The sequence below is a fragment of the Corella eumyota genome, chromosome 2 (assembly GCF_963082875.1).
Source record: "Corella eumyota chromosome 2, kaCorEumy4.1, whole genome shotgun sequence".
Classification (NCBI taxonomy): domain Eukaryota; kingdom Metazoa; phylum Chordata; class Ascidiacea; order Phlebobranchia; family Corellidae; genus Corella; species Corella eumyota.
Genome location: NC_137491.1, coordinates 6,415,010 through 6,430,489, shown reverse-complemented (window position 1 = coordinate 6,430,489; position 15,480 = coordinate 6,415,010). Strand labels below are relative to the sequence as shown.

The 15,480-nt window shown below is 27.3% G+C and overlaps 2 protein-coding genes across 2 annotated transcripts; both read left to right on the top strand.

The window, feature by feature from the left end:
• The first annotated feature begins 7,489 nt into the window (after window positions 1–7,489).
• On the top strand, window positions 7,490–8,219 carry LOC145742259 (C-reactive protein 1.4-like). The gene is made up of 3 exons (XM_082560042.1): window positions 7,490–7,675; window positions 7,751–7,932; window positions 8,033–8,219. The coding sequence occupies exons 1-3, from the start codon at window positions 7,490–7,492 to the stop codon at window positions 8,217–8,219; spliced, it is 555 nt and encodes a 184-aa protein (XP_082416168.1).
• A 2,112-nt stretch (window positions 8,220–10,331) lies between these two features.
• On the top strand, window positions 10,332–11,144 carry LOC145742258 (neuronal pentraxin-2-like). Its single transcript, XM_082560041.1, has 3 exons — window positions 10,332–10,580; window positions 10,668–10,849; window positions 10,958–11,144. Exons 1-3 carry the CDS (start codon window positions 10,332–10,334, stop codon window positions 11,142–11,144), a joined length of 618 nt encoding a protein of 205 aa, XP_082416167.1.
• The last annotated feature ends 4,336 nt before the right edge of the window (window positions 11,145–15,480 follow it).

Here is a 15,480-nt window from a genome sequence, read left to right as displayed (position 1 = left end):
GTGAACACGTTAATTGGATCTGTGCAGTTCTAACAGATCAATTATTTTTTGATTTAAAATTTTTTATTTTTTTAAAAAAATTTATATGCAATATCATTGACCAAAAATATTACGTGACCTAATTAAACCCAAAATAAAAATTAGCTCTAACTTTTGTTCTAATGAAAACTTTTGCAAAATGTTTTATCTTGAATGTTAGTTACGCCAATGCACGTTTACTTAAATATAAAATTTTAGGTTTTAAGATTTCATAAATTTTTAATAAAAGTGTCATAACTTTTATGAATATTAATATTTTCGAAAAATATTTTGTGAACACGTTAATTGGACCAGTGCAGTTCTCACGAAGCAAATATTTTTTAATTTAAAATTTTTTATTTTTTTAAAAAAATTTATATGCAATATTATTGGCCAAAAATATCACGTGACCTAATTAAACCCAAAATAAAAATTAGCTCTAACTTTTGTTCTAATAAAAATATTTGCAAAATGTTTTATCTTGAATGTTAGTTACGCCAATGCACGTCTACTTAAATATAAAATTTTAGGTTTTGAGATTTCATCAATTTTTAATAAAAGTGTCATAACTTTTATGAATATTAATATTTTTGAAATATATATTGTGAACACGTTAATTGGACCTGTGCAGTTCTCACGAAGCAATTACTTTTTAATTTAAAATTTTTTATTTTTTTCAAAAAATTTATATGCAATATCATTGACCAAAAATATCACGTGTCCTAATTAAACCCAAAATAAAAATTAGCTCTAACTTTTGTTCTACCGAAAATTTTCGCGAAATGTTTTATCTTGAATGTTAGTTGCGCCAATGCACGTCTACTTAAATATAAAATTTTAGGTTTTGAGATTTCATAAAATTTTAATAAAAGTGTCATAACTTTTATGAATATTAATATTTTCAAAAAATATTTTGTAAACACGTTAATTGGACCTGTGCATTTCTCTCGAAGCAATTATTTTTTAATTTAAAATTTTTTATTTTTTTCAAAAAATTTATATGCAATATCATTTGCCAAAAATATCACGTGACCTAATTAAACCCAAAATAAAAATTAGCTTTAACTTTTTTTCTAATATATATTTTTGCGAAATGTTTTATCTTGAATGTTAGTTACGCCAATGCGCGTCTAATAAAATATAAAATTTTAGGTTTTGAGATTTTATAAAAGTTTAATAAAAGTGTCATAACTTTTATGAATATTAATATTTTCAAACGATATTTTGTCAACATGTTAATTGGACCTGTGCAGTTCAAAAAGAGCAATTATTTTTTTTATTTGAAATTTTTTATTTTTTTAAAAAATTTGTATGCAATATCATTTGCCAAAAATATCACGTGACCTAATTAAACCCAAAATAAAATTAGCTCCAACTTTTGTTCTAATAAATATTTTTGCTAAATGTTTCATCTGGAATGTTAGTTACGCCAATGCGCGTCTGCGCGAAGTTAGAGCTAAAAAATTTTGGCCAATTATATTGCATATATACAAAGTTTTTAAAAAAATTAAAAATTTTAAATCGAAAAATAATTTTTTTGTTAGAACCGCACAGGTACAATAAACGTGTTCACAAAATATTTCTTGAAAGTATTATTAAATAAAAAAATAATTGTACTGTTAAAACTGCGTAGGTCCCATCAACGTGTTTACGAAATATTTTATAAAAAAGTTAATATTCGTAAAGTTATTACACTTTTATTAAAAATTTATGAAATCTTAAAACCTAAAATTTTGTATTGTATTTTATGCGCATTGGCCTAACTAACATTCAAGTTAGAACATTTCGCGAAAATTTTAAATCAATACCTAATATCGAACTATAATTTTTAATTAACATACAAATATTTAAATATAATAAACAAACAAAAATTACATTTTTCCCCATTTTTGAGTTATTAATATTATTGTCACTGACCAAAATTTAAAAACCTAATAACAATCTTTAAATTTTAATAAACAAACTAATAATATTAGTAATAATTAATATTTAAATTAACAAAATAGGAGGTTGGAATACAATTAAATTATAAACAACATGCTAAAAATATAGAGATTTACACAAAATTGAAAGTTATTTTTATTCAAAATTCGGATTAGTAATAATAAAAATAATAGAAATACTGACAACAACAATGTGTTTCGAAATCGAAAATTTTAAACATCTAAGAACAGAGCCCAAAACACAGCATCTAAAAACCGAGCGTAAAAACACACAAGAGAACTTTACAGAATTAATCAGTGACGTCACCAAACCACGTTCCCGAGTTTTAGTCTAGCAATACTTGTGTAGATATTCCAACGCTAACTGTTTTTTTTTTATATAAAAACTAAATAAATAATTATCCATATTTTCCAGATAAAATCACTTTTTTGTTTATAAACGTTATATATATTTGTTTTTGATTTTAAATTTTGTTTATTTGTTTCTGGCAAAATCAAATTCATTGATAAGTTTTCAAAAAATATTTTTATTTACATATTATAATGTAGTCTTAAAATATATATTTTATTTAGTATGCCTTCTATGTGGCGTTTTTTTTACTGGAAAATACATTCGGTTTATTTTAAAGTATTATTATTTTTTGCCCGGTAATAAATTCTGAAGGAATAAATTATGTCATAACAAAATGGGTTAGGCCCACGCTGAAATTTATGGCCAACTTTCGTTAGCAAACAGTCGTATAAATTATAATGTTTAATAGACCCGTAAAACATTTATGTCATAATAAAACATTCCAGGTTAATATACCTATAAAAGGCGAAAGATGTTTTCAACGGCTTAAATCAAATCGTTATAAATTTTTAAATTGGGCGTGCCAGCAGTATAGACAATCGTAAAATCAAAGATTTTTTTTAGCTCAGAATTTAAACATTTAGAAAAGAACTAAAGAATTTGAAATAATCCCTAAAGTCTAACTTTAAAGTGCTCTGCGTGTAAATAATATTTGAAAATAAATAAAACTTTCAAATTCTTAAGTTTTTTAACAATATTTTAACTTTTCAATTCACAGTTCGTGTTTAGATTTATTAAGTAATTAAAAAGAGGGTGATTATAGTTCAAATAAATCAATTTGCAAACACAATTTACAAACTTGGTTTGATGAACAAAATGAAGAATACAAAACTAATTTTTGCTGTTTGTTATTTGGTGATGTATTTACCATATTTAGGTAATGTGGGTTAACTGTTCAATTTATAATTTAAGTATAGTCTAAATATAAGGAGGTAAATTTTAACTTAACTTTTATCTAATACAATACGAAATATTTTTTATATGAAGATTCTTTTATAGTTCTAATAAAAGCATAGTATTCCACTTTAATTTGTGTTGTTTTTTTAAGTTGTTGGACTGGACTGTACAACATGTTCTTGGTCACTAACTGGTGCGCAAAATCAACTTTCAAAGGATTGCATTAACGGAGATGGGCCTCAATTTGAATGTCCTTACTTATCCAATCAGAATCCCTATTGCCAAACAACCGTTAGTTTGAGAGACGGTATTTTACCTAAATAACATAAAAAATAAATACAGAATGTATATATTGTTGCTTTATTTTAAACAGGCGTAACAACTTCAATCAATCAGATGTGCACCATTCATCAGTCTGGAACAGCACAATTAGATTCAAAATGTGAGACTACCCACACAATCCTTAGTGATAGCAATGTTGCCACTACAACTTGTAAATATGGGTGTTCAACTAATGAATGTAACAAGAATCCTATCGGTAATTAATTAAATAAAGTAATAAGTTTCCGTTGTTTTTGCTAAATAAAGACATTTATAAATGTGACATTACATTTACCGGACAAAAAAAAGTCTTTTGTTGTGTTTATAAAATATATAGCGGTTATTTATTGTAAAACTGGCTAAACTGTAGTTTTTACAGACCTATTTTTTTTAATTTACACCAAAACGTAATTATTTGAAATTTTTATATAAATTTCTATAGATTTCATTAAATTGTGCCCTTATAGTTGTGGCCCAAATGGACAGTGTGATTATTTAAAAGGGACTTGCGAATGTCGTGATGGATATACGAGTGCAAATTGCACAGTAGGTACGTAAATACTTAAATCCCAAATATTGCATTTAAACTAAACTTTACATAAATATATCATTTGTGCTATTTTAGTTAAACTACTTTTTTTGTGTTGAAAACAGGCGAAGCCCCACCCGTTCAGAACTTTCGAAGCTGTGTACAGTGTGACGATGATGTTGAAGAATGTGGCGAACCAACAATTTGTGAATCACCATCAAATCAATATTGCTCATCCACACAAACATTTGTTTATTCCCTAGGTTAGATTTATGCATTAATTTTTGTACGTAGGCTATACATAAAAAATAACCAAAATTTTACTGCACTGTAAATATTTGTCGTAATAGCAATCACAAAATACGTAACTAAAAAAGAATTGACGTCAACAAAAAGAAAAGGAAAGTAACCTCACGTGCTGCGGTAAAATGTGAATTATCAGAAAACAACTAACAAATATTGACGCACCGCGAGCTTTTAATGTAAAGGCGTATATAAAACTTGTAAAATCTCCCTTAAAAGTGTGTAGGCCAAGGAATTTTAGTTCCGGTAACCTTTTAATAAATTCCCTGTTATAAAAATTTTACAACCCTTTTTGATTCTTTTAAAAATAAGAAACTGATTCACAATTTTAATTTAAATCGAGGCTACATCTTACAAATATCAGAAATATTACATGATTGTTCACGTTAGCTTACATGCGGGTTTGTAAGCAACAATGTTAAACTTAATGTTTATTAATTTTAGATGGAAAGTTGATTAATAGTGTTATATCAAAAGGCTGCACTTCTGATTACGTGGCATCGGATGAGTGTTTTATTTCCTCTCGAACTGACAACCAATATACATCAGATATCGAGTATACTTGTATTTCAACTTGTGATTCAGATGGCTGCAACACAAACACGCGTAATCTAATTGTTTATTTTAAAATTCAACAAAAAAAATTAAGCTATTGTGATTACTGTTCAACACATATCTAATCAACTAGCAAATCGAATGTATTTGTACATTTTCACACCATAGTTAGCGTACAAGTCGAGTAATTCATGATATATTACACTAGAGAATGTTTCGTACAACACAGATCGTGCAGTACATACTACTAAAATTAAAACCAAATTATCACATTATAGCTAATGGTTTTTTGGAAGCAAACGAAGCAAAAACACAGCCATTAAAATGTGTTGTGTGTTCGTATAACTCCGATGATGGCTTCGATAGTTGTTCCACCCAGGAACGAAGAACCACCTGTCCATCTTCGTCCAGATATTGTTCCTCTACTGTCACTTATTATATTTCAGACAAACTTGATGTTAATCAGGCGGACGGTATGCCATTTTTTTAATTTAAAATAATTGATGGAGTGGCATCATTCCAATTAGAAAAACGCATTATTTAAAAACTTTTATAAAACCTTTTTTAATTATAATATTTAAAACTTTAATAGGGCTAGCACAACCGGATTACATGTTAAAAAGTGTAAACAGAGGTTGTGCTGTCGACGCAGTTGTACGACAATGCACAAGTAAACAAGTTCAATCAGGGAGCCTTAAAGAAGTTACATGTCAGGAAACGTGCAATGTCGACGGATGCAATATCGGATGGCGTATGTGTTTTTAATAAATAATGTTAAACTTTAAAATATGTCATTCGACAAGTGTGTTGAATAACAAAAATATATATTTTAATAAAATTTTCATAGTTGGTTAGTTAAGCATGTAATAATTTATAATTTTAAATATTACTGTTAAAAATAATTATTAGCTGCCAGACCTAAATGTTCAACATGTTCGGATTGTTTGGAAAATCCTGACACCCCAGCCCCATGTGATTTACCTTATATGGAATATTGTGTTATTCGTGATCAAAATCGGGCAATTGGGCTGACATGTTAGTAATCTTTATATATATTTAAAGCAATTTTTTTTAAATAGGTTTATTTTTTAATTATTGATGTAAAAAAAACAATGTTAACATAGTTACAATTAATTTTTTATCCTTTTTTAGATATTTAATTTAAAAGAAATTCGTTGCTATTTATTTTGTTAACAGCATCAGTTAAAGGGTATCCACAACGTGCAGTTATACGTGGTTGTAGATATCGGAGTATAGGAAACGGATGCTCATCTCCAAGTTACGGTGTCGGGGTAATAGAAACATGCAATACAACTTGTACAACTGACGGTTGTAATTTGGGTAAATACGTTGTAACTTACGAATATTCAGCATGCATTGTTGAAAAATAAGCAATAAAATATATTTTTTGTTTTACAATTTCGATTACTAAATTGTTGTAATATTTTTTAAATGACCTTTTTGTTTTTATTAGGGGAATTTGGAAATGGAGCTTCAATTAACAAATTTAATGTTATGCAACTTGTTGTTTTTGTCTTAGTTTCCACTACTTTATTGTAACATAAGAAACTTAGTTTCCATGTTGCACCTTAACACACGTGGAGGAATATTTAATTATAACAAATTAATAAAAATATAAAGTAGAATTGCATGTTAATATTATTAAATTGTAACCAATTTAAAACCAAAAATAGTGTAACCATTTTTTCGAAGTAAAAATAAACAATTTGTAAACATCTAAACTTGCAGTTCAGATTTAGGTTAAATTATTTTAATTATTTATATTTAAATATTTAAAAATACTTTAATTAAGTTTTCTCAGGTGTATAATGAATAATTAACAATAATATTTAAGTTAAAGTTCAAAAGCAACATGTGTTATATTCGGACATTCACTTATCTTTTGACGAGTATTTATTTGCAACCACACGAATACAGTTTTGTTTAACTTATTCTCTTAACGTGTTTATATAAACGATCCACCGTTGTTAATTAGCGCAAAATATATTTGTTTCTACTTCATAATTGCTTGAGAATAACAGATGTGTTAGTTTAAGGACTATGTGGTAAAAAATATACGTTTAAATTACTTGAAATTACTTTAATTATGTGAATATAAGGCATCTAATTGCCTTAGTTTAAATACAAAATGTTTGAACAGTTTAAAGTATACAACATCTACAATGCTTACGTTTTTGAAAATGCCATCGTAATTCCACCACCAGGCTATATAAAGACAACAAATTCATTAGCATTCATTAAAATATAATATTGTAAATTATTAAGCCGACCAAATAGAAAAAAAAGAAAATGATTATCTTTGTAGCTGTTTTACTTTTGTTACAGAGTGTCTCGTCACTTGAAGTTCATGGTAATTTTTAAAACATATATTATCTTTTATATAAAATCAGAGATTCCTGTGTAGAAAATATATGCAATAACGATTTAATTTCAATAGAAGTAACTGTTAATTAGATTATTTAATTTTTAGAATCCATGAACGTAAGAATGTACTTCCCAAATGCAAATCAAGTTACTGACTGGGTTCGATATGTTTACCGTTTTCCAAAAATGAATGAAATGACAATGTGTTTTTGGCTAGAAGAAGGTTCTGCCGATTCCAGTTACGAAATTCCCATTTCTTATTCTTATGGATCCACTGACGCGTTTTGGTTTGAACTCTTACCAAATCAAGTTCGACTCCGTATTGAAAATGTGTATTATACAATGTCTACTGACCACGACAATGCAATTGAAGTATATTTTGTATTGTGTTTTTAAAGGTTTTATAGTTTTATGATACTGTATTTTATGTGATTTTTTCCTGTACAGAACCATTTTTGCGTATGGTTATCGCAAGACAATTCTCGAGTTGGAATTCATTTAAACGGCCATAATGCGACTAACATTGCTTATTCAGGAAGTTCAGCAGCAATTAGGGGTGGAGCAAGTTTAATGTTTGGACAAGAACAAGATTCAAATGGGGGGTCGTTTTCTAGTTCACAAGCATTTAGGTAAAACGCTAAAATTTATAAGTTTATATATTTTGTCTATCAGTAATAATCCGCATAAGTTTGACTTAAAATTATCAAAATAAATCTTTTGTATATTTAGAGGAACTATCACCAATTTTGTCACGTGGCCACGAGTTTTAACTGACGAAGAAATTTTTATGTTGGCTTACGGTTGTGAATATCCATCTGATATGAACTTGCGCACTTCAGTGGACAAAATAGAGTGGAGTGGAAATGCAAAAGTCACCTTTCCCAAAATATGTCCAAAAATTGCTTTTTCCGAGTAAAAATGTTTTTTACGCTACTGCATGAAGAAATATAAATAATTTACCTTAAAAAAATTTTAAAAATGTTAATTTTGGTGACGGTTGTATCAATAAAATAATTTGATGAAATAGCTTTTATTACTCAAAAATTAAAAAAAAAATCAAGTTTATTTTAGTGTAAAAAGGGTTTTCTTAATTAGTTGAATCGTCGTTTTTTCGTTGTTTTTTAAATGCCTTCTTAAATTAACGCATTTACACCTTCGTAAAAATTAAACAAACAATGCTTTAAGTAAAGGCAAGTCTACAGCGATTTATCAGGCAACTAGTTAACAATTAAGCAATTAATTAGGTAACTTGAAATAAAAAAAATTTGGACTAATTTATCATTTTATACTTCAATTTATGGTTTATTTTAAACCTTGAAGGAGGGGACACATTTTAATTTACTTTTAAAAAATTAATTGTTACTTCATTTTTGTTTCAAGCGATTAATATCTGAGAAATGGCAGGGTGTAATTTAATACACAATATATTTGTTTTTACTTTATATTTGCTTGAAAATAACAGATGTCTTGTTTTAAAGAATACGTGTTAAAGAATAAACACTTTATTACTTTTTTACTAGAATTGTTTTTTACGTGGTAATAAATCATCTAACTGCCTTAGATAAAATACAAAATGTTTAAAGTAGTTTAAATTAAAACAGCTCTAATGAACTTACGATTTTCTTAACAATTTTTAAATCTGGTCTTATTTAGACTTTACATTGCTTACCGTTGGAGGAAAATATAAGAACCATTTTTTAAATATTTTTTTACGTATGTACAGAAAGTCCGGTATAGTTTAAAATTTAGAAAATGCATAAGTTACAAGATAAGAAATTTGGTTGTGAGCCACAACAATTTTGCAATATCCACCTCTGTGCTTGGCCTTTATAAATGGCTTTAAAGCGCCAAAATTGCATTCCTTTTAAATATTTAAACCTAGGATTTTAATAAGATTTATAAAATAATTAAAATTAGCCAAAGTAGATTTAAGTGCAGAAAATTTGGTTTGGCACATAATTATTGTGGCAGTTTTATACTCTTAAAACAATGTAAGATAAATAGCTAAAAGTTTATATTATACAATGACGATACCTTTTTGTAAAATAATTTTAATTTTTAATTATTTTCTACATGAGTTGTTCAATGATCTTTAAAAAAAAGATAACAAAAATTTTATAAACACAAATAAACACCGATCTCAGATTAAGTCAAGTTTATTGCAAACTCATGTTTGTGTTCATGTATAATTTAATGTGAACTACGTCATTATAGCCAGATTTTAAAAGTTGTTTATACTGTTGTTTTCTAAAATAAATTGTATCATAAGAAAAATATTACCTAAAGATTAAAAAAAAATATAAAACATGTCTATTAGATAAAACGCTTCAAATTTTTGCAACAAACTTGCAAAAATAAAAATTAAAAATTAACCTTCAAGGTGAACACTCTTCAACCTATGTGTTATGAGAACAACACATATGTTAAATTAAAATTATCACGTAACAAGTATTTACCCAACACCACACAAATACAGTTTTGTTTAATTTATTTTCTTAACGTGTTTATATAAATTTTTCACCTGTATTAATACCGCAAAATATCATTGTTTCTACTTTTTAATTGCTTGAGAATAACAGATGTGTTAATCTAAAGATCACGCGATGAAGAATAAACATCTAAATTACCTGTAAAATATTAATTGAATGATAAAAAGCCATCTAATTGCCTTAGTTTAAACATAAAATGCTTAAAATAGTTAAAAAGTTAAACAGCTGTAATGTGATAACATTTCTCTCGATGATTTTGTAATTCCATCACCAGGCTATATAAAGACAGCAATTTCATTGACATTTATTAAAATATAATATTCTAAATTATTAAGTCGAGCAAATAGAAAACGAAGAAAATGATTATTTTTGTAGCTGTTTTACTTTTGTTACAGAGTGTCTCGTCACTCGAAGTTCATGGTAATGTCTTTTATTTTTTTAATTTTTTGTTTGTATTTTAAAATTGTGTAACAAAAATATGCATTAAAGATTTAAGTTATACCAAAAGAACTTCAATTTTAGAATCTATGAACGTAAGAATGTACTTTCCAAATGCAAATCAAGTTACTGACTGGGTTCGATATATTTACCCTTTTCCGAAAATGAATGAAATGACAATGTGTTTTTGGCTAGAAGAAGGTTCTGCCGATTCCAGTTATGAAATTCCCATTTCTTACTCTAGTGGATCCACTGACGCGTTTTGGTTTGAACTCTTTCCAAATCAAGTGCGCCTTCGTATTGAAAACGTATATCATACCATGCTTACTGACCACGACAATACAGTTGAGGTATAATTTTTTATAATGTATTTAATGATTTGGTAAACCACTTTATAGTTTTATAACTCTAAAAAATGCAACGTTTTTACTGTTTAGAATCATTTTTGCGTATGGTTATCGCAAGACAATTCTCGAGTTGGAATTCATTTAAACGGACGTTATTTGACCCAAGTCGCTTATGCGGGAAGTTCCGCAGCAATTAGGGGAGGAGCAAGTTTAATGTTCGGACAAGAACAAGATACGACTGGGGGGTCGTTTTCTAGTTCACAAGCATTTAGGTAAAACGCAGTTTTAAATTCATTTTATCTATTTCTTCTACCATTATTAATCCGCATAGGTTTGTCAAATTTAAAACTATCAAAATAAATCTTATGTACATTTTTTAGAGGAACTATCACAAATTTTGCCACGTGGCCACGAGTTTTAACTGACGACGAAATTTTTATGTTGGCTTACGGTTGTGAATATCCATCCGATATGAACTTACGCCCTTCAGTGGACAAAATAGAGTGGAACGGAAATGCGGAAGTCACCTTCCCTAAAATCTGTCCAAAAATTCCTCTACCCCAGTAAAAAATTTGTTTAATGTTTCTGCATAGAATAAATATAAATATTCTATTGTAATTCTAAAATTTGAAAAAAATTGCTAATTTTGGTGACGGTTGTATCAATAAAACAATTTATTCAAATTTTGTTGTTTGTTACGATTAAAAAAAAATTATATACAAAAATCATATAAACATTTAAAAAGGAAATCATTTACAAATTTATAACATATTTCAACATACTAGATAAAACTAATATAGGTATTTTAATAAATGCTTTGCCAAACTGAATATATAAACAATCTTTAATATTTGTAGGTTGTATTAATTCAACTAAATCTTAGGGATCTTAAAGGACCAATAAAATAAAAAATTAAGACTGTTTACTGTTTAACGTTAAATTACGGAATAGAACTAACATTTTTAACCTAGAAACCAGGTCGGTTAAAAATTAATTTCTTGGTGTAGCTTGTAATTTTATTAAAATTTATTTAAATTTTAATAAGTTTTAAAAGTCGTTATACATTTTATATGTGTTAATAGTGCAGTTAATATGTTTCGTATTTTAAAGTCTTTCCAGGTAAACATTTTAAATATATATTTTTTTTAATAAACTAAACAATAACTTTATGTACTGTCGTGTATTAACCAAAATTAAAGTTTACGTTAATGCCAGGATTTAAAAAAACAGATTCTTTACTTTTTACTTTTCGGTATTTTTTAACGTTAGAGGGCAGCATATACCTGTAAATCCTTTTTAGTTTTTTGTCTGCTTAAAAATTATTTTTTTAATTTCTTGGTACTATCGAAGGGTACTTTACATAATTTTTATTTTTATCCTTAAATTTAATATGACTATGAGTAAATGGTGATAAATTAAAATTACAATTTAAAATTTTGGGTTATTCAAACTTATTTCAAAACAATTGTCAAATTTATCCCAAAATAAAAAAAATTAAAAGTTCAAGTAAGTTCTTAAATATAAACTTGCATGAAACATGTAACAATGATTTTACAATATTTGCTAAAAAAAAGTTATAACAATAAATATAAACACTGTTTGAAGCTTTTGACTTTAAAAAGTAGGCTTTGCTTTTATCGAGTTTATTGCAATCACATGTTTGTGTTTTATCCAATCGATCCAATGTCCCGACGGACAAAGTAAGTTATTCAATTACACAACACTGTGATAGAAAACACTGAGCAAAAGAGAACTTCGCAGATACCCTAAACTTTGTAAAAAAACGAAGAATCCTTTTTTATTTACGGCAGACGATTTTTTTGATTAGGACCAAAACAAAGCTTTGTCGTGGTGCCGTAAAAAGATCTTTGATTTAGAATTTATTTTATTGCTCGTTTTAACACGTGCGACGCGAACGCCATCTGTGAACAGCAGAGTCACAATAAACCTCAAAATGCACCAATGTTATAAAAATATGTTACTGACTAATCTATGTTAATATATTTAAATTTTAACACACGTCAATTTTCTATCGCCATGTATTCTTATTTGATAATTTTTTTATTCATTAAAAATATATAGTTTAGGTAAACATGCACTAAAAAATTGACGCAATAAATGGTTTGACCCCTCGCAAAAATGCGTCGATGTTAACTTGCATCAATAAACACAACATTGACAAAATACAGTTTCTTATTTTCCGGACGCATTCTTAGCTAATTATAAAAAATTCGATATATCAATATTTCGGTTAATAGTCCTTATTATAACAACACAGCGCTTTGTTTTTTCCTTTTTCGTTTGGTATCTTTTAGCGAATTGGACACTTTCTTCTGTCGTTGGCTGTTTATTAAACAAAAGCGCCCTTTCTCTTTTTACGCACCTTTAAGAAATTTTCTTGGTTGTTTGTAGTTAGTAGCAGGTTACAGATATTTTTGGGTTAGTACAGGTTTGAGCTTAGGGTGTTTATTTTACTAAAAAAAAAAATTTTAAAATAGAGAAAGGTTGAACTTAAAAAGTTTAAAGATAACCCCTTGCAAGGCCTGATAAATTTATTAAACATGATATAGTAAACGAAAAATATAGTCAAGTAACCTATTTTAATAACAATTTTTTTTGTAAAAGGGCAAACGTTAGTAAGAAACTTGTTAATTGCAACAATTAAAAGGTCGGTTTGTGTTATAAAAAAGACAAAAAATAATAAAAAATCTAACGTTAGACTAATAATATCAAAGATAAATGGACTATTTTTCGACGCGGCATATCCAAAATTATTTGCTTACTTAATGTCAAACACACTCAAAGGTTGCACTGGTACACAGTGGCTAGCCAATTTATACGACCAAGAAAACAATAAAACACATAAAATATTTATAACAGTATTGCTAGCAACAGTAGCTACAAATTTAAACAACTAAAGTAGATTGGTTTTTACAATTTTTACAAAAAAAACAAAAACACAACCAACTAAATATTTTCTAACATAAGTTTTTGTTACGGATTTTTTTTATTAAAAATCGGATTGTAAATTTTTGTTTTTGTTTAAAGTGGTCAAAGATGACGTCAAATAAACAAATTTTAGCCACTTTAGACCCGGAATATAGAGAAAGAATGGCAAAAAAACTAATTACTTTTATTTTAGTTTCAACGGTTGTATTAATTATTTACGAGCAAGCAATTTGCTTAAGGGAAAGTTTTAAGACGAGGTATCAGGTTATTTAGTTCTAATAGATTTATAAAAAAGAAAATATGTTACTTTAGAAATTAATTTAGTAATAAAAGATAGGCAATTTAGTAAAGTATTATATTATGTTTGGATTCAGTATACTAAATGTTATTTACAAAAAACGATATTAAACTTAATTTTTTGCAAGGTGTTGCTATCAATATTGACTATTATCGCGTGATTTAATATACTTTGTAGAGAACTTTAATTTTAGAGTATTCAGTCTTCTAAAGCGCGATCAGTTCGATTTTTTGGGTATGTCGAATGCTAGAAAATTACGGGCACTCTTGAGACGCATAAGGACATATGGTGCTATAAAAAGTTTATTACCGTACTTTGCAATCTCGTATGCTTTATGGCAATATAAGCGAGACAATGAGTACCGTTTTTAGATCAAATTAACTATAATTTATGATCACAAAATAAAAAATAAATAATACATTACATTTTGCTTAAGATATTTTTGCATATGCGATATTGGTTATTGTTGTGAGGTAAAAAACACATGCAGACGACCGACCGCCTTTTTGCATGTTTACATATAATCGATTTTCAGCAAACATGTTTTAATCTTAGCCTCTTTCTCTGTGTGTATGTTTTGCTAACAAGACGCCGACAGAACAATATAATCTATGAAAAACCGACAAAGTTTATAGTCTAGAAATATAGTAAATATAAATAATATCAGTTTGTAAGTAAATACGAGACAGGGTTGAATTAAAAAACTGCAGTTTTAATTGCCCATGGGAGCTTTTTATAATGGGTGGCTCACCTTCATTAAGCCAGTCGTTTAAAGAAAAATTATGAGATTAGTGAAGGTTTTAGGTTTGAAAAATATTTCAGTTAAAATCAAATTTTTATCAAGTGTTTAAAAGTTTTTAGATTAAAAATTCACAGTAATTTTTTTCTGCGTACAAAAAATTGCTTTATTTAAAAAAAAAGATTATTTATTTGCTGAAAAAAAATTAACGTATAGAGTTATATCCAGAATAAAGTAAGCGTACATGAGATTTAAAAAAAATTTTAACCAGTATTTAAAATATAATAAACTGCTATAAGAAAAGTTAGCGGAAAAATTGCAGCCACGATTGAAAATTGAAAGACATCTTAAATCAATTGATTTTTTCAAACTTTTTTCAAGAGACTCGAGAATGATAATTACATCATTTAATGTTAATGTATTATTTATTGGCCCGTGACGCAAAGGGAAAAAATAAATCGAAGGTCATTAGCTATCTTGTGTTTTAAAAAGTAATTTAAATAGACAAAAATTAGAAAAAAGGCTATGTCTATTGGCAAAACATATTTAATATTCAAAATAAAGTTTCTACATAATTTTAAACAAAGCTTTAAAACGTTAAAAAAACATTATTTTGCAAAAAATAATTAAATATTTTGTGAATTTCTGTTTTGTATTTAATTTAACGTTAAAAAAAACAAACTGCATTAAAAAAATTGGATATAAATTTGTATTGTAGTAATGTTACTAATTCTAAGGGCGTTACGATTGTGATTATAAAGGATTATTTTATGGGTGTTGTCAATAAACAGTCACCTAAAACTTAAAGAGTAAACATAAAACAGTCAATTATATACGTGGGTAAATATATAATCACACTGCCAAATTTTTGTGACAGTAGTAAATGCTTGGTGTTCATCAAAAACAAAACTCCACTG

Excerpts from the sequence above, each read along its gene's own strand:
- LOC145742258 (XM_082560041.1), top strand. The coding sequence starts at position 10,332 with ATGTACTTTCCAAATGCAAATCAAGTTACTGACTGGGTTCGATATATT. Across the intron at positions 10,581-10,667 it reads ACCACGACAATACAGTTGAG|AATCATTTTTGCGTATGGTT; the intron begins GTATAATTTTTT and ends TTTACTGTTTAG. Across the intron at positions 10,850-10,957 it reads TCTAGTTCACAAGCATTTAG|AGGAACTATCACAAATTTTG; the intron begins GTAAAACGCAGT and ends TACATTTTTTAG.
- LOC145742259 (XM_082560042.1), top strand. The coding sequence starts at position 7,490 with ATGAATGAAATGACAATGTGTTTTTGGCTAGAAGAAGGTTCTGCCGAT. Across the intron at positions 7,676-7,750 it reads ACCACGACAATGCAATTGAA|AACCATTTTTGCGTATGGTT; the intron begins GTATATTTTGTA and ends TTTCCTGTACAG. Across the intron at positions 7,933-8,032 it reads TCTAGTTCACAAGCATTTAG|AGGAACTATCACCAATTTTG; the intron begins GTAAAACGCTAA and ends TTGTATATTTAG.